Below are 25,455 nucleotides of genomic sequence, written 5' to 3' on the forward strand. Positions count from 1 at the left end.
AACTTTCCTTCTCTGGTATTGAACCTTTGTTTTAGAATTTTGTTATCATTTTCCCCAGACCATTAGTGGGCATCAGGTCAATGCCTTTTTTTCATACTCTTTATTATTTTAGTGTCCAGGACTTCTGCAGGACTACTGGTGCACAGTCACTATTCTTGTAAAAGAGCTGTACATGCAATGTGTGAGTCTTCATGGAGACAGTCTTGTTTGGTGTCTTGGATGCAAACTGAGGAACAGTCATGTTCTGTGAGTCTGTTGGTGTGCATGTTTTGATGCTTACAGGGCCCTCTGTTGGGCAAATTTTCATTAATTTTTTTGTTCCTTGACTTTTTCCCTTGTGGAAACACACTTGACCTCTTAGCAACAAATAAATTTGAGTTAATAACGAGCATCAAAACTGATTCAGGATTAGTGAACACAGAGTTCTCGTAGCGAGATTGAGTATTGTAATCCCCAAATCCTAGAAAAATAAGCGAAAAATATACCTATTCAAAAAAGCAGATAAAAATTCATTTGATGCCTTCCTAAGAGACAGTCTCCACTCATTCTAAATTAATAATATAAGTGTAGACCCCTCCCCCCATGAACCATGGACCTTGCCGTTGGTGGGGAGGCTTGCGTGCCTCAGCGATACAGATGGCCGTACCGTAGGTGCAACCACAACGGAGGGGTATCTGTTGAGAGGCCAGACAAACATGTGGTTCCTGAAGAGGGGCAGCAGCCTTTTCAGTAGTTGCAGGGGCAACAGTCTGGATGATTGACTGATCTGGCCTTGTAACATTAACCAAAATGGCCTTGCTGTGCTGGTACTGCTAACGGCTGAAAGCAAGGGGAAACTACAGCTGTAATTTTTCCCGAGGACATGCAGCTTTACTGTATGATTAAATGATGATGGCGTCCTCTTGGGTAAAATATTCCGGAGGTAAAATAGTCCCCCATTCGGATCTCCAGGCAGGGACTTCTCAAGAGGACGTCGTTATCAGGAGAAAGAAAACTGGCATTCTACAAATCAGAGCGTGGAATGTCAGATCCCTTAATCGGGCAGGTAGGTTAGAAAATTTAAAAAGGGAAATGGATGGGTTAAAGTTAGATATAGTGGGAATTAGTGAAGTTCGGTGGCAGGAGGAACAAGACTTTTGGTCATGTGATTACAGGGTTATAAATACAAAATCAAATAGGGGTAATGCAGGAGTAGGTTTAATAATGAATAAAAAAATAGGAGTGTGGGTTAGCTACTACAAACAGCATAGTGAACGCATTATTGTGGCCAAGATAGACACAAAGCCCATGCCTACTACAGTAGTACAAGTTTATATGCCAACTAGCTCTGCAGATGATGAAGAAATTGATGAAATGTATGACGAGATAAAAGAAATTATTCAGGTAGTGAAGGGAGACGAAAATTTAATAGTCATGGGTGACTGGAATTCGTCAATAGGAAAAGGGAGAGAAGGAAACATAGTAGGTGAATATGGATTGGCGGGAAGAAATGAAAGAGGAAGCCGCCTTGTAGAATTTTGCACAGAGCATAACTTAATCATAGCTAACACTTGGTTCAAGAATCATGAAAGAAGGTTGTATACCTGGAAGAATCCTGGAGATACTAAAAGGTATCAGATAGATTACATAATGGTAAGACAGAGATTTAGGAACCAGGTTTTAAATTGTAAAACATTTCCAGGGGCAGATGTGGATTCTGACCACAATCTATTGGTTATGAACTGCAGATTGAAATTGAAGAAACTGCAAAAAGGCGGGAATTTAAGGAGATGGGACCTGGATAAACTGAAACAACCAGAGGTTGTACAGAGTTTCAGGGAGAGCATATGGGAACAATTGACAGGAATGGGGGAAAGAAATACAGTAGAAGAAGAATGGGTAGCTCTGAGGGATGAAGTAGTGAAGGCAGCAGCGGATCAAGTAGGTAAAAAGACGAGGGCTAATAGAAATCCTTGGGTAACAGAAGAAATATTGAATTTAATTGATAAAAGGAGAAAATAAAAAATTACAGTAATTGAAGCAGGCAAAAAGGAATACAAACGTCTCAAAAATGAGATCGACAGGAAGTGCAAAATGGCTAAGCAGGGATGGCTAGAGGACAAATGTAAGGATGTAGAGGCTTGCCTCACTAGGGGTAAGATAGATACTGCCTACAGGAAAATTAAAGAGACCTTTGGAGAGAAGAGAACCACATGTATGAATATCAAGAGCTCAGATGGCAACCCAGTTCTAAGCAAAGAAGGGAAGGCAGAAAAGTGGAAGGAGTATATAGAGGGTTTATACAAGGGCGATGTACTTGAGAACAATATTATGGAAATGGAAGAAACATGTAGATGAAGATGAAATGGGAGATAAGATACTGCGTGAAGAGTTTGACAGAGCACTGAAAGACCTGAGTCGAAACAACGCCCCGGGAGTAGACAACATTCCATTAGAACTACTGATGGCCTTGGGAGAGCCAGTCATGACAAAACTCTACCATCTGGTGAGCAAGATGTATGAGACAGGCGAAATACCCACAGACTTCAAGAAGAATATAATAATTCCAATCCCAAAGAAAGCAGGTGTTGACAGATGTGAAAATTACTGAACTATCAGTTTAATAAGTCACAGCTGCAAAATACTAACGCGAATTCTTTACAGACGAATGGAAAAACTGGTAGAAGGGGACCTCCGGGAAGATCAGTTTGGATTCCGTAGAAATGTTGGAGCACGTGAGGCAATACTAACCTTACGACTTATCTTAGAAGAAAGATTAAGAAAAGGCAAACCTACATTTCTAGCATTTGTAGACTTAGAGAAAGCTTTTGACAACGTTAACTGGAATACTCTCTTTCAAATTCTGAAGGTGGCAGGGGTAAAATACAGGGAGCGAAAGGCTATTTACAATTTGTACAGAAACCAGATGGCAGTTATAAGAGTCGAGGGGCATCAAAGGGAAGCAGTGGTTGGGAAAGGAGTGAGACAGGGTTGTAGCCTCTCCCCGATGTTATTCAATCTGTATATTGAGCAAGCAGTAAAGGAAACAAAAGAAAAATTTGGGGTAGGTATTAAAATCCATGAAGAAGAAATAAAAACTTTGAGGGTCGCCGGTGACATTGTAATTCTGTCAGAGACAGCAAAGGACTTGGAAGAGCAGTTGAACGGAATGGACAGTGTCTTGAAAGGAGGATATAAGATGAACATCAACAAAAGCAAAATGAGGATAATGGAATGTAGTCAAATTAAATCGGGTGATGCTGAGGGGATTGGATTAGGAAATGAGACACTTAAAGTAGTAAAGGAGTTTTGATATTTAGGGAGTAAAATAACTGATGATGGTCGAAGTAGAGAGGATATATTATGTAGACTGGCAATGGCAAGGAAATCGTTTCTGAAAAAGAGAAATTTGTTAACATCGAGTATAGATTTAAGTGTCAGGAAGTCGTTTCTGAAAGTATTTGTATGGAGTGTAGCCATGTATGGAAGTGAAACATGGACGATAAACAGTTTGGACAAGAAGAGAATAGAAGCTTTCGAAATGTGGTGCTACAGAAGAATGCTGAAGATAAGGTGGGTAGATCACGTAACTAATGAGGAGGTATTGAATAGGATTGGGGAGAAGAGAAGTTTGTGGCACAACTTGACTAGAAGAAGGGAACGGTTGGTAGGACATGTTTTGAGGCATCAAGGGATCACAAATTTAGCATTGGAGGGCAGCGTGGAGGGTAAAAATTGTAGAGGGAGACCAAGAGATCAATACACTAAGCAGATTCAGAAGGATGTAGGTTGCAGTAGGTACTGGGAGATGAAGAAGCTTGCACAGCATAGAGTAACATGGAGAGCTGCATCAAACCAGTCTCAGGACTGAAGACCACAACAACAACAACAACAGACCAGATGTGGCTTAAGAAATAGTATTGGCAGCAATTGAGAGATTTATACCAAATAAATTAACAAATAACGGACCTGATCCTTCTTGGTACACAAAACGGGGTAGAACACTGTTACAGAAACAACAAAACAAACATGCCAAATTTAAACAAATGCAAAATCCCCAAGATGATTTTGATCATATGTGAAGTATGTTAGCGGCAAGAAACAAGCAATACCTTCTCTGCACAATAGCAATGGAGATACTATTGAAGACAGTGCTGCCAAAGCAGAATTACAAAACACTGCCTTTCGAAATGCCTTCACAAAAGAAGAAGAAGTAAATATTCCAGAATTCAAATCGAGAACAGCTGCCAACATGAGTAATATAGAAGTAAATATCCTCGGAGTAGTGAAGCAACTTAAATCACTTAATAAAAGCAAGTCTTCTGGTCCAGACTGTATACCAATTAGTTTCCTTTCATAGTACGCTGATGCATTAGCTCCATACTTAAAAATCATATACAAACATTCGCTCGACGAAAGATACGTACCCAAAGACTGGAAAGTTGCACAGGTCACACCAATATTCAAGAAAGGGAGTAGGAGTAATCCACTAAATTACAGGCCCATTTTGTTAATGTCGATATGCAGCAGGATTTTAGAACATATATTGCCTTTGAACATTATGAATCACCTCGAAGAAAACGGTCTATTGACACACAGTCAACATGGGTTTAGAAAACATCGTTCCTGTTAAACACAACTAGCTGTTTATTCACATGAAGTGTTGAGCACTATTGACAAGATATTTAAGATTGATTCTGTGTTTTTGGATTTCTGGAAGGCTTTTGACACTGTAACACATAAGCGGCCCATAGTGAAATTGCATGCTTATGGAATATCATCTCAGTTATGTGACCGGCTTTGTGATTTCCTGTCAGAGAGGTCACAGTTCATAGTAACCAACGGAAAGTCATCAAGTAAAACGGAAGTGATTTCTGGCATTCCCCAAGGTAGTGTTATAAGCCCTTTGCTGTTCCTTATCTACATAAATAATTTGGAGACAATCTGAGCAGCTGTCTTTGGTTGTTTGCAGATGACGCTGTCATTTATCAACTAATAAAGTCATCAGAAGATCAAAACTAACTGCAAAATGATTTAGAAAAGATATCTGAATGGTGCAAAAAGTGGCAGTTGACCCTAAATAATGAAAAGTGTGAGGTCATCCTCATGAGTGCTAAAAGGAACTCATTAAACTTTGGTTACACGATGAATCAGTCTAATCTAAAAGCTGTAAATTCAGCTAAATACCTAGGTATTACAATAACGAGCAACTTAAATTGGAAGGAACACATAAAAAGTGTTGTGGAGAAGGCTAACCAAAGATTGTGTTTTATTGGCAGGACACTTAGATAATGTAACAGACCTACTAAGGAGACTGCCTACACTACATTTGTCCATCCACGTTTAGAATACTGCTGCACGGTGTGGGATCCTTATCAAATAGGACTGATGGAATACATCAAAAAAGTTCAAAGAAAGGCAGCACGTTTTGTATTATCACGAAATATGGGAGAGAGCATCACAGAAATGATAAAGGATTTGGGCTGAAAATCATTAAAAGAAAGGTATTTGTCATTGCAATGGAATCTTCTCACAAAATTCCAGTCACCAACTTTCTCCTGCAAATGGGAAAATATTTTGTTGACACTGACCTACATAGGGAGGAATGATCACCACAATAAAATAAGTGAAATCAGAGCTCGTACGGAAAGATATAGGAGTTCATTCTTTCCGCGTGCTATATGAGATTGGAATAATAGAGAATTGTGAAGGTGGTTCGATGAACCCTCTGCCAGGCACTTGAATGTGATTTGCAGAGTATCCATGTAGATGTAGATCAGTAATATGTTGTTCAAATTTATATCATTCTGAGCAGTGGTTGTCTTTCTACAGCATTTTGAAACTGGAACATCAGTTACGGACACCTTATAGATGGGTTAAAAAGGCTCTTACCTTCTAAGAAATAAGAAAAGACCTAGATGATAGATAGTGGGAAACAGGTAGACAACATTAGAAAACATGTAGAAGCAATGTGGATGCATATGTTCTGATGAACTGCTCATATTCCAGTACATATACATAGAAACATTAGGAGTGAAAGTTGGAAGTATTCATAATAAACGTTTTGGGGTGGGGGGCAGTGTCTATTAGCTCTATCCCCACTACAAACATATAGACACTTTGAATTTGAAACAGTCCTACATGATGTACAACATATACCTTGGATTATTTCTACAAGTTTGGGAATAAACAACAATACTAGTCCCCATAAATTTGAAAATTAGCAGTAGATGGTTCATTAAATGACAAAACCTCAGCCCATAAAGTTCAGTAGTTCTTACAGAATGCGAGAACAGGTAGTTTGAAGTTTGAGATTCCACACAGATCTCAACTTTAACTGGGAAGTCTAAAGCTTGGTCTTGGCAAATACTTTAGTTTGTTTCATGTTTCTTTTATTAATTTAAATATGAGAAACACCTTATTTCACATATTGCCATTCATGAATTAGGTATGGAGTTATTTTTTGTGACAGTTTTTATAAAGACAGATGTGAGTTCTAAGAATTATGTCTGATGTTGGCCTTAGAATGACATACAGAAACATCTTTAAAAAATCTGTATTTTGAGAGCCTGCCAGAATATATTAAATTGCTTGTTGTAGTATAATGAAATTTAGGGATGGATCCAAGAATTTTTTGTTTTCCAATGTCCTTTACTCCATTGATGAGTCTCTTCACAGAGATTCTTAATGTATTCAGTTGCTGTGTAATTCATATTGTCACTGATATATAATATTTCATAGCTTTAAGCCGACCTATGGCATTGTAATGTACATCTTTGGCTTCTTCTCACATCCCACTGACAGGTGTCTGTATAGCAGAAACAGTAAACTTTTTGGAGTAACTCCTTTTGGTTGCTAACAAAGACATTCATTTGTATCTTATTTAAATATGGACGAATGAAATGACATTGCATGATATGACATAATACATAGTCCATTACTAACAACTGTAAGCTGTTTAAGCAATATAATATAAAAAACCTATTCTTATTTAATCCAGTAATTGACTTATAACACACTGGTTTTCCTCCAGGAGTCTGTGAAACATTGCATATGAATGAGTGTAAATGTAAATGAAAGAGCTGTAGAGGAAAAAAAAAAAAATCAAAAACCTTTAAATAACTCATTATGATTATTCAAAAACATGTATGTTTAAAATGAATTTTTCTAAAATCTGCCTATGAAACTAAAGCAAACACGTACATGGTTATTGTTTTAGACAAATATATTAGATGAGGCAAGCAGACTATTGTGCGTTTAAGCAGGAACCCAAGTCAGTGGAGATACAGACACAATAAGCCAGTCAGAGAGAAATAAACAATAAAAAGCTTATCGTGATGTAAAAAACAGAAATAATGTAAAAAATGATAATGAAAAGTCCTGGCTAGATTATAAATAATGGGAGAGAGTCAGGGTAAAATTTCACTTTCCAGTTGAGGCACTGAGTGGTCAACAGGCTCACAAAGAAGACATATAATTTTCAAAGCTGATCAGTACAGAATTTCATTTACATTCATACACTTCCATGACTACATTATACTGACTGACCACCTCGTACTGATGCTGCAGTTTGACTGCACTGTAAACTGCCCACTGCCTCAACTGTATGTTGAGTTGTAATCCTAACACCTTCCATTATATGTAATTAAAATAATATGTAAGATAAAATAAATGTCACTGCGCTGTTAGCTTGTATCTTCTTTATAGAATGTTGACAGTTGTAAGTGAAGCTCCATTCTATAGACTCTATTTACAGGAGGCTTAATCCATTCCTTACTGAAGTGAATATAAATATAACAGTCAAACATATATCTTCTTATTCATGAACTGATAATAGTGTGTTACCATCTTATGGCAACATCTCAGTGACATTAATTCTATATTTTATTCATCAGAAAGTCCCCTCATCAGAAAATATTGAGGGAAATGGAACCATTGAAATGGAACATAGAGATGAAGAGGCTGGACCAGTGTCTTCTTCAGAAGGAAATCATGATGATCACGAGGGTGGTGAAACTAGTGATATCTTCATTTACCAGGGCATACACACAATCGAGTATATCCTTGGAACCATATCCCACACTGCCTCATACTTGCGGCTGTGGGCTCTTTCTCTTGCACATTCTCGTGAGTATAAAATATTTAATGGAGATGGATAAATAAATAATTATGGAATAAGCACAATAAATTTTATTTTTGTCTGTTTGTAGCTTTTTCTGTTCCATCATTGATACTAGATGTTTGTTATTCACTTTTCAATTATTCCAAGAAAATGAAGAGTGTGATCTGTTTATTTTAGAAACTTTTTATGAAACATCAAAAATAGTTGACAATGTTAATGATTCCAGTCTGTGTAAAAAGTAAGATGAATACTTTGCATCAACATGGACCTGAAAATATTTGGTTCATGAGTTGTGATTCTGTCACATACAGCATGTCCATTGAAACAACTGCTCATTAGACTTATCATTTGCTGTGTTTTACTAGTAGTTGACACTACTTCAAACAAAGTATTCAGAAAGTGAGTTCTCCACACAATTGAATATGCCTGGCACAATTCATACTCTCTCATATACTGCCACAGTTCACATTGCATTTATGCAATACTTATCATTGTCATAATGTCATTATTAATCAGACATAATACCACAGAAACAATTCTGATGGGTTTATGGCAGGTGTGTGTTGAGGGCTAGGAACTGATTCACCTCTACTTACCCCTGACTAAGGTTCTCTCACATTTACAACTGAGATGCACTCATATTTACACACTGAAATATGCAGTCATGCCATCATTGCATGAAGTATATCTGCCAATCACTTACTGGCACTACATCATCTTAATCAGGGGATGCGTTAGAACAAACAAAGCATCTGTACTGGAATGCATGACAGTGGACAAATTCAGATATTTTCTTATCTCAACAATAACATCATAGGTGTGTGTGTGTGTGTGTGTGTGTGTGTGTGTGTGTGTGTGTACTCTAACTCAAAAAAAGCTAGTGAAGTTTCATTCCTTTATGTATGGTAGGTGATGACTCAACTCTTCCACTAATTGGTGCACTGTTTCCTTTATTCCTAAATTATAAACAATTTGTTGCTCATTCTTGATACAAGTGATATTTCTCAATTCTGTTTCCATTGACCAGGAAATAAATAAAAAGCATTAGACCATACTCTTATTGAGACCACAGCTATTGTAAGAAAAGAAGAGCAACACTAACACAGCAATGATGCCTCACAAGACCTGGACGGGCACTATGGGAGTAGATGGAGGTAGTGGTGACAGATCTGTGGCCCTCACAGTGGTGTGAAGACACAGCTGACTGGCATGGCATGCCACCAGAATCCATTTTGATTGACAGCCAGACCCCCACAACTAGACCGCAGAGCAAGAAGAAAACTGTGATGAGGGCCACTTTGACGGACGCAAGTGAGGTGGCATGAGGAGGTGGGTGAGGTTGCAGGTTTGGTGACTATGTAGCATGTCAGGCAAACTCTGATTCCCTACTGGCATAATCTTGCAGGGATTCAAGAAGCATTTCAAGGTGTCATCTGTGGAAGAGTCGATGACATACTTCTTCATTTGAACGTTGAATGTGCAGATGAGATGTTCTACCTCACCATTAGTTTGGGGGTGGAAAGGAGGAGTAGTCACACTGCGAATACCTTGATGGGCACAGAAATCATGGAAGGTTTTAGGCTCAAGCAGCATACCATTTTCATTGCAAGGGCATATGGCAATCCTTGAACAGAAAAAAATCTTAGAAAGGGTCTGAACCATAGCTGTGGCTGACATCAAGGGACAGCAGACAATGTATGAAAATTTACATAAGGCATTGATTCCCATCTATCAGTAACAACTTTGGAAACATCTCGCGAAATCAACATGAACACATTCCTATGGATGCTGTGGTGTGGGCCGTGAAGAGAGCAACACCAATGGTGTCACTTGTTTGTAGCACACTGAGAGCAAGCCACAACAAGATGCACAAATTCACCAACAAAACAGGGCCAAAATACTGGCATCAGGCCAGGAACTTGGTATGCAAGACTCCCCAATTTCCGTGACATAGGAGCTGAAGCACATCTTGCCGGAGGGTGGCTGTGGTCACAACCCTGGGTGACAGCCCATCGGTGGCTAAGAAAACATCACCCTCCTACACTGAAAGACTGATGGAGGGCAAAACAGTTAAGTAAAGTATTAGAAGTCCTGGCCAGATCCTTGCCTGGCCAACCATGGTGAACAAGGTGAACAACATGGTGCCAAATTGGATTGGCAGCAACTTCTTCCACTGTACATCTACATGAAAACAAAGAAGCTCATCCTGATCAAAGGTAGGATCTGACCCCACTGGAAGCCAGGACAGCACATCAGTATTGGCATGCTGTGTGGTAGGCTGAAAGTATATTTCAAAGTTGTAGTGAGACAGAAACAAGGCGCAACACTGTTGGCAAATTCACAAGTCCTTGTGTATAAGTAAAGGGAAAAAATTCTTCCTTCTTCATAGAGTTATTTTAGAATCATTGCTTTAGTACACCAGATATTAAACATTATCTATTTGTGACAACAGTGATTGATGTGGCATGGATATTAAACATTATCTGTTTGTGACAACAATGATTGATATGTGACAGATAAAATTCTTGCTTAAGAGGTAGTGCTTTCCACATTGGAATGGAGCATACTACTATGCTCTTTTTGTTAATATCTGCCACTGTGTGGTAGTCTGTGTAGGTATTTAATGAGCCAGAAACAAACTGAAAATATGATCACATCTAAAAAAATTCCAAACAGTTATAATGAAACAAACTGACACAGGAACTGAACAATACTTCTATATACATCACACTTGGAGCTGCCACATAACATCCAAAGAAGAATGGTAGAAATATCAGTTGCGCTGTCTCAGTTCTCAACATGTAACTGTGAGAATGAAAACCATTAACAAATGTCCTAGCAATCTTGTTTTTAAACTCTTCAAATAATTACTACCTGAAAGATAAATTCAAATTTGAGCAATTCTGTCAGACATAGTGGGTCATTTGATTTGGCAACTCAGTGTGTACTTGGTAAAACACATTACACAACATACTGTTAGGAAGAGGAGAGAAATTGTACACATCTACTAGCAAGGTGAACAGGAGAATTTCTCCCTACATCAGTTAGTAAAGACAGCAACATCCAACAAAACGTTTTCTGTGTACTATGCCTTACTGTGTGTAAATACAGTATAATAATACAGTTCAAATTTAGTTGAGAATTTGGTGTTGAACTTCTACCACTCAAAGTGTTCTGACATTGGCACAAACATTTCAAAGACACAGGTTGCCTGTGCAAGGGGGAAATCAAGAGGGTGTCCTCACATTTCTCATGAAACATGGAGGGCATTCAACTATGCAATGATGAAGCAACTTTTCGTCTAAGTAGGGAGGTGAACTGTCAAAATGTGAGAACCTGGCTTTCATAGGAGCCTAGTGAAGTTGTTTAACTTGCGAGAAATTCACCTAAATTGTATGTTTTTTGTACCATTCCTCTAGTAAGATGAATGACTTTTTGGCTGAATCTGTTGCATGATTGTCATACTAGGAGATGCTTCAGTGGCATGTGTCAATGCGACACATATATTCATCCGACGTAAATGCAACTATACAGGCAGAGTATTCAGAAAGATTATGAAGATTTTAATCATTTTTACATAAAAATGTGTTTAAGTGTTTATTTTAAAAGCAATTCCATGTTATTTATTTGATTAAAAGTATAGCCTTTTGAAATTCAGAAGTTTTAACACTCTGTATATTTGTAACCCTCCAGACTACAATTCATTCAAATAATACATAAACTCAACAATAACATCTATATCACTCCACAAGGTAGTGTACAGAACTTGTCAAAGATTCTGTGGCAATTGTGCTACCTAGGAAATTCATATTTTTGTTTTATGTATCTGCAAGAAACCAATGAAAAATCAAGGGCAGAATAATGACAATATTATGAAAAGGATAGATACTGGGGTGCAGACAGTCACAACAAAAATACTCTAAACAAATAAGCTTTCAATCAAAAGGCCTTCTTCTGAAATACAGACACACACACACACACACACACACACACACACACACACAGAGAGAGAGAGAGAGAGAGAGAGAGAGAGAGAGAGAGAGAAAGAGAGAGAGAGTACCAAAACACAAGACACATGACCACTGTCTTTCTGCCAAGGCTAGACTGCGAGTAACAGTGCATAACGGGAAAAGCAAACACACACACACACACACACACACACACACACACACACACACACACAGAGAGAGAGAGAGAGAGGGAGAGAGAGAGAGAGAGAGAGTCACCAAAATACAAGACACATGACCACTGTCATTCTGCCAAGGCTGGACTGCGAGTAACAGCGCATAACGGGAAAAGCAAACTGGTTGGTAGGGTCTCCTCCTTAGCCCACAGCTTCTCCCATCAAGCGCTGTTGCTTGTAGTCTGGCCTCAGCGGTCAGAGACAGTGGTCATGTGTGTGTGTGTGTGTGTGTGTGTGTGTGTGTGTGTGTGTGTGTGTGTGTGTTTTAGGAGAAGGCCTTTTGGCCAAAAGCTTACTTGTTTAGCAATCTTTTTGTTGTGACTGTCTGTGGCTCAACATCTCTGCTATATGGTGAGTAGCAATCTGTCATTTTCATAATACTCTCAAGAAACCAATGAATTGCTTTAAGAAAAACTTGAAAAGCTCAGGTATTATACAAAGAATCTCAGTATTTTGATTTAATAAAGTGGAATAAGGAGGTTCCCATGTTGCTGAATCATAACCGGTATGTAAAGGGAATTATCTTTGGCAGACTATGTAAAAACGAAATTCAGTTATTGTGTCTGACATTTGTAGGTTATTTTTCTAATAAGAGTTTTGAAGTGAACTATTCCCTTGAAAAATTCTATGAAACTGCAGTCATAAACTAACTCGAGACATCAGGGTATAAATTCAATAGTACTTGTATGTAGCACATATAGTTTTATTTCAAAACTGAACTTACAGAAACAATCTCTACCTTTCCCAATAGAAGTAAATACTTCTGACCATGCTGACACACCTTTCTGAATTGTACTGTCAATTAGCTGCATGGCAGAGAGTAAGGAAGCAGCCCAACTTTTCACTACCTTCCACCTTCATTACCCTAAATGACTGTTTAGTACAGTGCTGTTCCCTGATAAATCATAACAAGTGTGCAGTAACCCCCTCCCCCCTCAAATTACCATATCACATCTAAAGAACCGCTCAGAAGGGTACTTTAAATGCCACCAGTATTTAATGCACAGCTTTCACTGATTTGCTTATTTTAAGATAACAGCAGATCATCAGTGAATTATTAGTAACCGTGGATTAGCTTAAGGCCACAGATGTCTAAAAAAATTTTCTTTATCAGTTTGAATCATAGCTGTGGGTTGTTTGAGGTCAGTCAGTTTAGGAATGGTGGAGACCACATGAGGCATTGTGCAGGTTGCTAAATTTTGTGTATACTTGCAGAGTTCACTGTGCAGGTTGCTAAATTTTCTGTACACTTGCAGTTCTACTAGTGATATGCAGTGGATTCACTATTCTTAGTAGTAGATTAGGTAATGAGACAACTATGAGACAGTGTAAATACCATTCACATCCTGATTGCATTTTATGCTCACTCAAGACTGTGAATATGAAAAAGCAGTATTAATAGGTAAAATAATGTCACAGGTTTGTTTTGATGAGGATTTTTTAAATGATAGATAATCATGTGGCTGCTTCTTCATTTGAATCCAAATGAGTATTTAGAAGATATGATAATGACATATTTTTGCCCAAATGCTATGGCATACAGAAACTAGGGAACTATTGAAATAGTATTGCTTGTGATTTCTCCAGAGGTATGCTACCAACTGTTGCGTATGTGTGCTGGGTTAATTTAGTCCTGTACCTCTCTATAATTTCTATTGGAGTGTGGTCATGAAACAATAGTGGCGGTGATATGTCTATTGGTTGGGGACAGTTATCTCAGCATCTTCCTCACCATATGAGTGACATAAGCTACGTAGAGGTGCTAGATGTCACTCTGTTTCTTTGACTAATTTCCCTAATAACTCATGGTACCACAAACACGACAATAAATTGCAGACACCATTATCTGATACATTCACACAACAGAATTAAACAACAGTGTTCCAGAAGCAGACAGACATGCACAAACACTAAAGGGTCAACATTTTGTAAACATATGGTCGGTGCTCACTACTTTATGAGACAGAGTTATTTGAAAGCATCAGGCATGCAGTTGAGAGTAATGTTGTGTCTAGACAAGACAGCCTAGAAACAATGAGAGGAAGCCGAAAGGCACGCGATTAAACTCACGCAGGCTGGTGTGAGGTCTGAAACAGGATACGTAATGAATGCTATAAAGAAAAGTACGTAGCTTCTGGAATACTTAACTTTAATCCACATTTGTAGAACATCGCTCTTGATGATACATTAATAGAATCTCAATATCAATTGAATACGGCGCCTTGCTAGGTCGTAGCAAATGTAGCTGAAGGCTATGCTAACTATCGTCTCGGCAAATGAGAGCGTATTTGTCAGTGTACCATTGCTATGAACGTCGGCTGTACAACTGGGGCGAGTGCTAGTACGTCTCTCTAGACCTGCCGTGTGGTGGCACTCGATCTGCGATCACTGACAGTGGCGACACGCGGGTCCGACGTATACTACCGGACCGCGGCCGATTTAAAAGCTACCACCTAGCAAGTGTGGTGTCTGGGGTGACACCACAAGTAACACAACAACTTAAATGAATTTTACTGCTTCCATAGATTGAACTACCAAACTATGTTGCTAGATGGAGTTGGTGGACATGATCACAAAAAGTTAAAATATGTATGAATTGCAAAATGCATTCAAGCTGTTGATAATATTTTTGAACATGAGTAGCTGTGGAAATTTACACTAAAACATAATGAGTAATAATCTGTTATTTTCTTATCTACCACAATGTTCTTATACTTGTTTGTGGAAACCGTAGCGACATCAGATTATGTTTTCCCTCCAGAATGATCAATACTGTCTCATTTCAAAGTAAGGCACAAAAACACTATATGACTCATCGATTATGGAAATGTGTGAGGAAATTACAATCCATCTTCACCAGGATCTTCACAAATGTTCAATACAGAGTATACAACAATGTCACTAAGTGCATTCATATAATCTTTTAAATTACTGGAAAGTGTCTACTTCATAAGCTCATGTCATACAAAAACTGAAAACCTTTCTTATGGGGTAATGCTGACCGACAATAGATGAAGATAAAATAAAATTAGTGGCCTTTTGTGTGTGTTTGGTGTTTGTATGTGTGTGTGTGTGTGGGGGGGGGGGGGGGGGGGGTGGGGTAGCTTGATCTTTTAATGGCTCTCCTTGTTTTCAGTAAGAGAATTTATGGGGAAAAAAATGTACCCCAGTGAACTAAAGGAATGCACTTTGACTACTGATGGAGTACTGTGATTAGTGTATTGCCAGTGAAGATGTGTTATGTCTCAAAATAAGCAAATGAAAAAATTGAAGGAAATGATTTTTAAGAGTGACAAGCAGACAAATTATGTTTTGTTCAATTAATATTTATTTAGTAATAATTGGTTTTGGGATTATTAGTCCTCATCAGGTTAAGTTATGACTTACTTGTTTGATGAGAAAATTATATTCATGTATTTCACCAACTGTCTTACAGAACTGTCTGAGGTGCTGTGGTCCAAAATTTTCCACATGGCTCTAGGGATGGATTTGGGCTATGGCGGGGGAGTTTTAATATACTTAATATTCTGGGCATGGTCTTTCCTTACTCTTTCCATCCTTGTACTGATGGAAGGCCTCTCAGCATTTCTTCACACATTGAGGCTGCACTGGTAAGTGATGTTACCATGAGGGCTTATTAAAAAGGTATTATGAATTGGACTAATATATGAGAAATATGTTTCATAAAAACAAATAAAAGAAAATTTTAATTTTAAAAATATATTTGTGAAATACTTTGTACAGTAGCAATGAACTTCCTTTCTATCTCTTAAACATGACACCAAGAGCTACATTCTTACATACTTGTAATGGCCTATATTTCATCCTGTAAAATGCAAACCAGTTCCATAATATGAACAATGTGGAATACACCAAAGCTGTTATTTATGTGTTGAACATGTAGTTTATGTAGGTGTTTTTTGTTTACTTTTCCATCATATGATGAAAATATTTTTCTGTTATTGCGTGGTTACTTCTAGAATATCACAGGCTGATTAAAGGAAAATATTGTTTCTATTCATCAAAACTGTGGCAATGAGCCACACTATTAATTAAGATATGACCCCAACTTTTAAGTGAAAACAGAACTATGCATAAAAACTTTTATATGTTGCCAGTTCACATGTTTCAAAGCATTATTAGTACAACTATAACACAAATTCTTTTATAAACAATGTAGAATTAGCCAAACCTATTATACAGGCATAAAGTATTCTCTGTGTCAAAATAAGGTTTATTTTTCAATTATCTAATGAAGTTAGGTTGTTCCTGCTGCATGGTTACTACATGCATTTTGAAAATGAGAATATTGAATAAAGTATGAATTCATTTTAATAAATAAAAACAAACCTTAAAAATTCTATGTAGCATCAAGAGAACCAATTATTTTGAAATGAAATGAAAATCATGCTTACTCATCAGCTTCTAAATAGGGACCAGCATGGCATGTGGTGGAGGATGCCTTGTACTGCTAGTAGTCATTTCGTTCCTGTTCCACATGCAGATGGAGTGAGAGGAAGTGACTGTCTACATGCCTCCATACTAGCTGTAAATTTTCTTGTCTTATCTTCATAGTCCTTATGCAGAATAAACACTAGCAAAAGTAGAACAGTTCTGCAGTCAACCTCAGATGCTGGTTCTCCGAATTTTCTGAGTAGTGCCTCATGAAAGGAACTTAGACTTCCCTTCATGGACTCCCATTTGAGTTAACGGAGCATTTCCACAGTAGTTGTGCCTTGATCAAACCTGTTGCTAACTAATTAGCAGCATGCCTCTGAATTGCTTCATTTCAATGTCTTGCTTTAATATGACCTGGTTGAGGACCAACACACTTGAGCAGTACTCAAGAAATGGCCATACTAAAAAATCTCCCGTATAGATGGGCTACACTCCCCTAGAATTCTCTCAATAAGCTGAAGTCGACCATTAACGTGCAATCTTACATACTCATTCCATTTCATGTCACTTTGCAACATTGCACCTAGATATTTGACTGATGTGACTATGTTGAGCCGCACAATGATAGTGCTGTATTCAAACATTACAGGATTGTTCTTCCTACTCATCTGCATTCTCTGACATATTTCTGCATTTAGAGCAAGCTGCCATTCATCACACCAGCTATAAATTCTGTCCAAGTCATCTTGTATCATCCTACAATCACTTAATGACATTGTCTTCATGTACATCAGAGCATTCTGTCAGCAAGCAAGAGCTGCAGAAGCAGAAGAGTATTAATATGAGTACATTAATTTACAGCATTTGACAGTTTGTACTGTTAGGAATATCAGTTTTCTAAGGATACGGTAAAATATGCATATGGGGATGTAATGTGTGCAGGATGAAGATTATGGGAAGGAGGAGACATTTATGATTGCGCAAAAGACAGAGAGAGGGAGGGTGGGGGGGGGAGGGGGGAGAGAGAGAGAGAGAGAGAGAGAGAGAGAGAGAGAGAGAGAGAGAGAGAGAGAGAGAGAGAGAGAGTGAGAGAGAGAGAGAGAGAGAGAGAGAGAGAGAGAGTGGGAGAGAAAGGGAATGAGGAAGAGGGTGTGAGAGGGAGGGGGGGGGAGAGAAATTCCAATCTTTCCAATCTTTGTACCTGAGTATGAATTGTACGTTTTGATGTGCTGCTCCTTATTCACCTACGCTGTGTCTACATCTATATCCGTCTTAATACAACTACAGCATTAGATTTGCTCTTTTGTGTTTTTCTATGATTCTTACCTCTCACTGCCACTGAAACCTCAAACATTTTGACATATAATTTATTCCTTTTCAGAATTAATGTGAGAAAATATTATTTCTTGTATGTGAGGCTCAGATGTTATTTAATTATTCTTTTGTGTCCCAACTGCCTGCCTGATTATCTCTTGGAACACATCTTTCCATTTTGTCTCCAAGTATACAATGGCATGAAAGTCTAATTTTATAATTATTGTACTAACACAAATGCAGTTAACAAACTCTGCACTTTATTAGGATTTGTTTCCACCCCTGATAAAGTGCATTAAAATCAAATAGCACATTTTTTTAGATCACTATGGAGCAAACACTGGTTATCCAAAAATATAGAACAGTTCATTGTCTATGACAGCATGCACGAAATGTAATTAAAACAGGCACCCAATTATTGAGGTTAATGCAAATTTCTCAAATATCTGAAAAACATGGATAATTGAAAACACATGTTTTTAGCGGAAACTGCTATTTACTCTACAGTATCTCTAAAATGTCCAGCATGTCACATTTGAAAAGCCCCTGTATTACTCTTGCATTAGTTGCCAGAAACTGACAACTTATTTGCAAAATTATGCTTAAAACACACTGTATTTTGTAACACCTGATTTAACCTCACTTCCAGAACATTACTGTTCAATTTTTTTCTGTTTCTGTTTGCATTCACCTTTTCCTGGACACTAGTTCTCGTTTTCTGGGGAGTCAAAACATTGGTATAGTCAAATGAATCATGTATTACATGCACTAATAACAGATCAGTGAATTTAAGTACCTCGCTGTGACTAATAATGAGTTCCTCAGTTACTTAGTCCACTGCCTCTCGTTCTTTTGAATACGCTTCTTTCACTATATATGTGTCACTTAGTTGCTGGAATCCCAGTTCACAGGCATTATTATTTAAGCACCTGAATCCACACTACAACCAGAAATTTTTATTCTATATGAAAATCTTTATTTTAAATATAATAATTCCTTCATGTCTCATATTTTAGTTTTTCAAACATTGCTAACCTACCCATGGATAATCTGCAAGCTGGATAATCAATTTCTGGATAACTGAGAGTTTTCTGTTGTATCTTCATGAGCATGGCATCATCTCCAATGTCACACATTGATAATGAGAAGTTTATCTCACATACAGCAACTCTCTCTCTTTGATTTGGTCCTTGCAACACTACCTCATCTGATGTGATCCTTTACATTTCCTCATGTATCGATTTTTTCCATTGCATTATATGATTTGACTGGCTGATAATAAGCTTTTCTTCAGTGTGATCTATATCAAGATATATATCAAGCGAATCAGTGTTATATGTATATACATTCTTCATTATGTTGTGCACTGCTGTATATTGAATGATTGAGTAAGAATACATGTGTAATATATCTTCTGTGTGATGTATACTATATGTAACAATGTTGCATGTATATGTGTTTTCATCATCTGCTTGACTTGTCCCATATCATGTACAGTTCTGTACATTCAATATTTGAGTGGATCAATAAAAATACAAGAAAGATGAAAGTGACCATAGTGTACCCTTTCAGAGATTAAGCATATTAATTAGTGTAGCTATATTCTTTTTCGGTAGAAAGAACAACATCTTAAAATTTAAGTATCCTATGGATGGTCATAATATGTTAAATGTAATACAGAAGTTTCTATGATCTTATGCCTTTCCATAACAGTTATAAATGCCGATTTATTTAACTGTTATTAGGAGCTACCCTTATCACAGACCGGAAAACACGTAATTGGTTGGGGCATATGTTTTTTATGGAAAGCATTGTGTTAGTAGAGCATTCTTTTTGATAACACAATCATGAGTATTAGGCAAGGCTGCTAGTCAGAAGAAACATATCATGCATATGACAACTGCAGACCATACATTCAATATTGTAACAAAAGAAACTGGACTCATTTAAATATATCATACTTTTCTGCACCTATTTTTATTTTGTTTATATACATGGTGTATATGAGATCAGGTATTGAATTGCTCCTGCAAAAATAAGAAAGGAGGTCTACATTAATGTGGAAATTCTTAGTCTTCAAGGCATGAGAGATTCAAGTATGGGTACTGTCTGCATTGCATGTGGCTTTGAACGGATTCTTGTCCAGACAATTTTTTAATTACTTGGATGACATACCACTATCAATCCACTGAAGGATGATCTTTGTCCATGGTGGCACTACTGCATATTTCAGCATTTGTGATCAATGGCACGTTCGCGTAAAGTTACTAGCTAGTACACAGGTTGAAGCGGGCAAATTCTGTGGACTCCATCCTTATCTGATTTAAATCATTAGAATTCCTTCTAATGGATTATTTCTGATAGCTGATGTAGCACCTATCAATACTAAAACAGCTACTGTGGGTTGCGAAAGGATTTGAGACAACAAATACTGTGCCTAGCGTATTCCAACACATCTACATCTACTTTCATTCTCAGCAAATTACTGTGTAGTGTGTAGCAGGGGATATGTAATTGGATTACATGTTAACATTTCTTCCTAATCCAGTGCCATATGATGTACAGGAAGAATGAAAGCTTTAATGACTTTGCACGTGCTGTAATTAGTCTACCTTTGTCTTCACAGTATGTAGGAGAGCAATACAAAGGGGGTGAAGACTTTATCAAGATTCTTTACTTAATACTGATTCCCAATTTTTTAAGTGGGCTTTCAAAGGATAATTAATATCTATCTTTAAGAATCTTCCCGTTCAGGTTTTTTAACAGTTTTCTGACATTCTGCTTTGAGTCACACAAACCTGTGACCATTCATATAATCCTTCTTCCCATACATTCTGCGTCCCCCTGTTAGTCCTGTTTGGTATGGACCCCACGTACTTGAGCAGTATTATAAGATGCCATGCACAGTCCTTTGTAGGATGCTCTTCGAGGCTATTTGCACATGATGCAGCTGTTTATACTAAAGTAGTAATGCCAGAATATAGTAAGAATTTGCTGAATGACCTGCAGGGAATTGATGAATGGTGCAGACTCTGTCAGTTGACACATACTGTAAATAAATGTATCATATTGCGCATACATAGGAAAAGAAATCCACTACACTATTGATGACAAACAGCTGGAGACAGCATCTGCCATAAAATATCCAGGCGTAACTATCCAGAGTGACCTTAAGGAGAATGATCATACAAAACAGATAGTGGGAAAAGCAGACTCATCGGAAGAACCTTAAGGAAATGTAACTCACGCAAGAAAGAAATGGCTTACAAGGCACTTGTTCCCCAGATTCTGGAGTATTCTTCATCTATCTGGAATCCCTATTAGACCAGAATTCATGATGAACAAAGGAGTGGGAGACCATCCGTTTCTGAGGAGACAGTGTTGAAGGTTGAGCAAAGCATGTGTGAAGATCAGCAGATCACCCTGGATGATCTCTGCACATTGGTTCCTGAGGTTTCCCGAAGCACATTGGTTCCTGAGGTTTCCCGAAGCACCACTCACAGAATTTTAACAGAAACATTGAATTACCGGAAGGTGTGCGCAAGATGGGTGCCACGTATGCTGACCTGAGACCACATGCAGCAATGAGTTGATGCTTCCCGTGCATTTCTTCACTGCCTTGCAGCTGAACAGGACAACTTTCTGGCTTCGATTGTCATGGGTGGTGAAACCTGGGCATACCACTTTACACCTGAGACCAATCATGCCAGTGGCGGCATCCTTCTTCGCCAAAGCCGCAGAGCTGGTGGTGAGCTGGTATGACATGGGCACACAAAAACTGCCAAAGTGTCTACAAAAATGCATCGACAGAAATGTTGATTATGTTGAAAAATAGCTAAACGTTCAAGCTGTAAACTGATGTAAACCATTGTAGAAATAAACAGGTCTATGTACTTATAAAAAAATAGGAGACCTTACTTTTGGGATTACCCTCATACATCTCATGTAATGACCACAATGAGCCAATACAGATGCTTACTGACAATCCTCGGCCACACACCATTAGGTGGCTTGCGGAGTATGATGTAGATGTAGATTGACTGCATTTTCCCAGTATCCTGCCAATGCACTGAAATCTGCCTCCTGCCTTATCTATGACTGCTCCAATATGACTGTTCCATTTCATTTATGTAAATATTGTTGCGCCTACATATTTGTATGTCGGTTGATTCTAGTTATGACTCATTGTAGTCACAGGATACTTCTTTTATGTGTGTTGTGAAGTGCACAATTTTTCATTTCTGAACATTTAAAACAAGCTTTCCACCTCTTTAAAATCTTATCAAGATCTGAATGGATACCTGTGCAGCTGTTTTCAGATAGTTTCTCACAACAGGTAACTGAATCATTTGCAAAAAAATTGTCTGCCAGGTCTTCACTATACAGCTTGGGAACTAATAGTTTCCAGGACCATTACTGTACATCATTCCTCTTAATTTTACATGAAGTACCAGTATCCAATTGTTGCCTATTATTTTAGTTCACCTACTTTATGAAATTTTAGCTCAGATGTAAATACCTACAATCTTCTTTTGTTGCAGGGTGGAGTTTATGAGCAAATTTTATACAGGTACTGGCTACCTTTTTACACCATTCTCCTTCAAATCTATTTTGGAACAAGAGGACAATGAAGCACCATAGAGAAATTCTGTGCTGTATCAGTGTAAAATATTGTTTTATTTATTCCATGTAAGATGTTATGGTAAAATGAGAAGCAGTTGCAAATTTTTGGAACTGCGTAGAGAAACTGTTTATAAGAACAAAACTGTAATATAAATATCTGCACTTGATAACTCCATCCTTTGGAATTCTTTCACATTAAAAGAGTAACTGGCACCGATGTAAGATAACAGGCACATCAAATAAACTAGCAAAACTTGTAATGTAATAAAAAAATAGAGTAATTTTATTTGTCAGAATATTTTGTGTTGTTATACAATTTACTATTTATTTTCTCTTTATCAACTTTGTTAACTCAGCACAACATTATACAATATGTACAATATAAAAAGTGACCACTCTCAGCAAGCAACAACACATTATGATTTTACTATTCCCCCCACCTTCTCCTGATTTTCGAACCACACATCTGCTATCATTATTTGTTATGACTTCTGATATTGTAATTGTTAAAACTATGAAACATGGACCGTGCCATTGGTGGGGAGGCTTGCATGCCTCAGTGATACAGATAGCCGTACCGTAGGTGCAACCACAATGGAAGGGTATCTGTTGAGAGGCCAGACAAATGTATGGTTCCTGAAGAGGGGCAGCAGCCTTTTCAGTAGTTGCAGGGGCAACAGTTTGGATGATTGACTGATCTGGCCTTGTAACACTAACCAAAACGGCCTTGCTGTGCTGGTACTGCAAACGGCTGAAAGCAAGGGGAAACCCTGGGGGTGAAAGCTATATGGGCGAAGAGGCAACAAGCCACATAGTTCCATTCCAGACCACTAGAGGCGCTAGGGGTCAAACGAAGCTGGAATTGACCAATGAGAGCTGTATAAACTCCAATGGTGGTTGTTTTGAAATATTCTATTGTCTTGCTCTGCACTGAAGCCTGTGGTCCTTGGTTACAGTCGTCTTTGTATTTGTTTCGTATTTACATACTACTCATTTTCATTATAAACAGATTTTTTACTTTAAATTCATAAAGCTCACCGTGAAATTGAAGAAATTTCCTGCTGAAAAATGTCCACAATTAATTGTAAGGTAAGACATTTATTTTTTCATTAAATAATCTCATAGCATGTAAATGAAATGTATTGTCTTCTATCATGAATTAAGCAGTGTGGTATCCGTTTGTTTATTTACATAACTTTGATATGTCTGTAGTAGTTTTATTTAATGGAGACGTTTATGTTTCTTTCAGAATATTCAACACAAAAGATTGACATTGAAATACTCATGCAAGTTCCCCAGCTGTTCATCTGGCTATTACGTGGGTTCAACGGAGGAAATTTGCAACAAGCATTTCTACAGGTTTCCAAAACAACCTCAAGAGTTGCTTCTAAAGTGGAAGAGTGTTTGTAAACTGTCACCAGATGCGAACTGTGCTTCTTATTTTGTTTGTGAAGATCATTTTTTCGAAGAAGATTTTATGAATAAAAGTAGGCATAGGCTAAACAGGGGTGTGTTTCCAAACCATGTGACAGGTGTTCCTTGTGACATTGCCAAAATCCATTGTGAATCAGTTGACACTGTTGTTAATAGTGAATTGGGCCTACCAAGCACTAGTGGTGCTATGGCAACTGTTCATTTTACAGCTGCTAATACCAGAAGTGAAACTGGTGTTAATGAACTACAAAGCCTTTGTTGTGCTGTGGCAAGTAGTTCTCATGTAGGTGTTTGTACCAGAAGTGGATCAGTTGAAACTGGTATTAATAGTGAATTAGACTTACCAAGCACTAGTAGTACCATGGAAAATCTTTATTATACTGGTGCCAATACCAGAGGTGAAACTGGTGTTAGAGAATTACCTAGCACTAGTTGTGCTGAGCAGAATAATTCATTGAGTGATGCACCTCTTAAATTTTTTATCTCCCCTCAAAATGAATCTGCAGATAGTGAGTACACATTCTTATCTGAAACATTTTGTAATGAGGAAAATGAGGTTTTAGGTACAGGGGTTTCAAAAGCAGACTTAACTCCAACAAAATCAAAAATGTACAAGATTTGTAGGAGTACTCTAACAAGGCTATCAAAACTGAAAGCAAAGCTACATCATGAAAAATCAGAACTGAAAGCACTTAAAGATTTATATGACAGCAATGCTTTCTCTGTCATAGAATCTAATTTAAACTCTGTTGCCAAAGATTTCATAAACAGCCAATTACGAAATGCTCATCGATCAGCAAATGCAGGGCGATGGACAACCGAGGACAAAGTATTTGCTTTATCCTTATACAAACAATGTCCTTGCCTATACAAATATTTGTCTGTTCATTTTTATCTTCCTTTTGTGAGGTATCTGAAATGTCTATTGTCTTCTATACCTTTTGAACCAGGATTGAATACTTCGGTCATGAATGTAATGAAAGCAGAAGTTGAAGTAATGAACAACAGTGACAAATATTGTGCTTTGTTGTTTGATGAAATGTCTTTAGAAGGAGGGTTGTATTATAATGCAAGCAAACAAGAAATTTCAGGATTTCAAAATTTAGGGCATTTAGGGAGATCAAATGTTCATGCAAATCATGCATTAGTTTTCATGGTTGGAAGCATACATAAAAGCAGGAAGCAGGTTGTTGCTTATTATTTCACTCACAACTCAGTTTCAAGTATCACATTAAAAAGTCTTATTACCAATGTCATAAGGCAATTGCAAGAAATAGGGCTAAAGGTAGTTTGTACAGTTTGTGATCGGGGTGCAACCAACCAGAGAGCACTGAAGGGACTCTGCTGTGAGAAATCTGCTGAGTCCAGTCCATTTCATTTTTTAGTCAGAGATGAACCTATT

The 25,455-nt window shown here is 37.7% G+C and overlaps 1 protein-coding gene across 1 annotated transcript in view; it reads left to right on the forward strand.

Moving 5' to 3' along the window:
• The window catches only part of LOC124798327 (V-type proton ATPase 116 kDa subunit a 1-like), a 192,861-nt gene extending 170,117 nt beyond the window's left edge, over positions 1-22,744 (forward strand). Inside the window, exons 14-16 of the mRNA XM_047261677.1 lie at positions 7,875-8,106; positions 15,721-15,895; positions 22,538-22,744. Of these exons, the coding sequence (XP_047117633.1) occupies positions 7,875-8,106; positions 15,721-15,895; positions 22,538-22,637 (507 nt within the window). The 3' untranslated portion in view covers positions 22,638-22,744. The remainder of the gene's footprint in view (positions 1-7,874; positions 8,107-15,720; positions 15,896-22,537) is intronic.
• The last annotated feature ends 2,711 nt before the right edge of the window (positions 22,745-25,455 follow it).

This window comes from Schistocerca piceifrons, chromosome 5 (genome assembly GCF_021461385.2).
Source record: "Schistocerca piceifrons isolate TAMUIC-IGC-003096 chromosome 5, iqSchPice1.1, whole genome shotgun sequence".
NCBI classification, from domain to species: Eukaryota; Metazoa; Arthropoda; class Insecta; order Orthoptera; family Acrididae; genus Schistocerca; species Schistocerca piceifrons.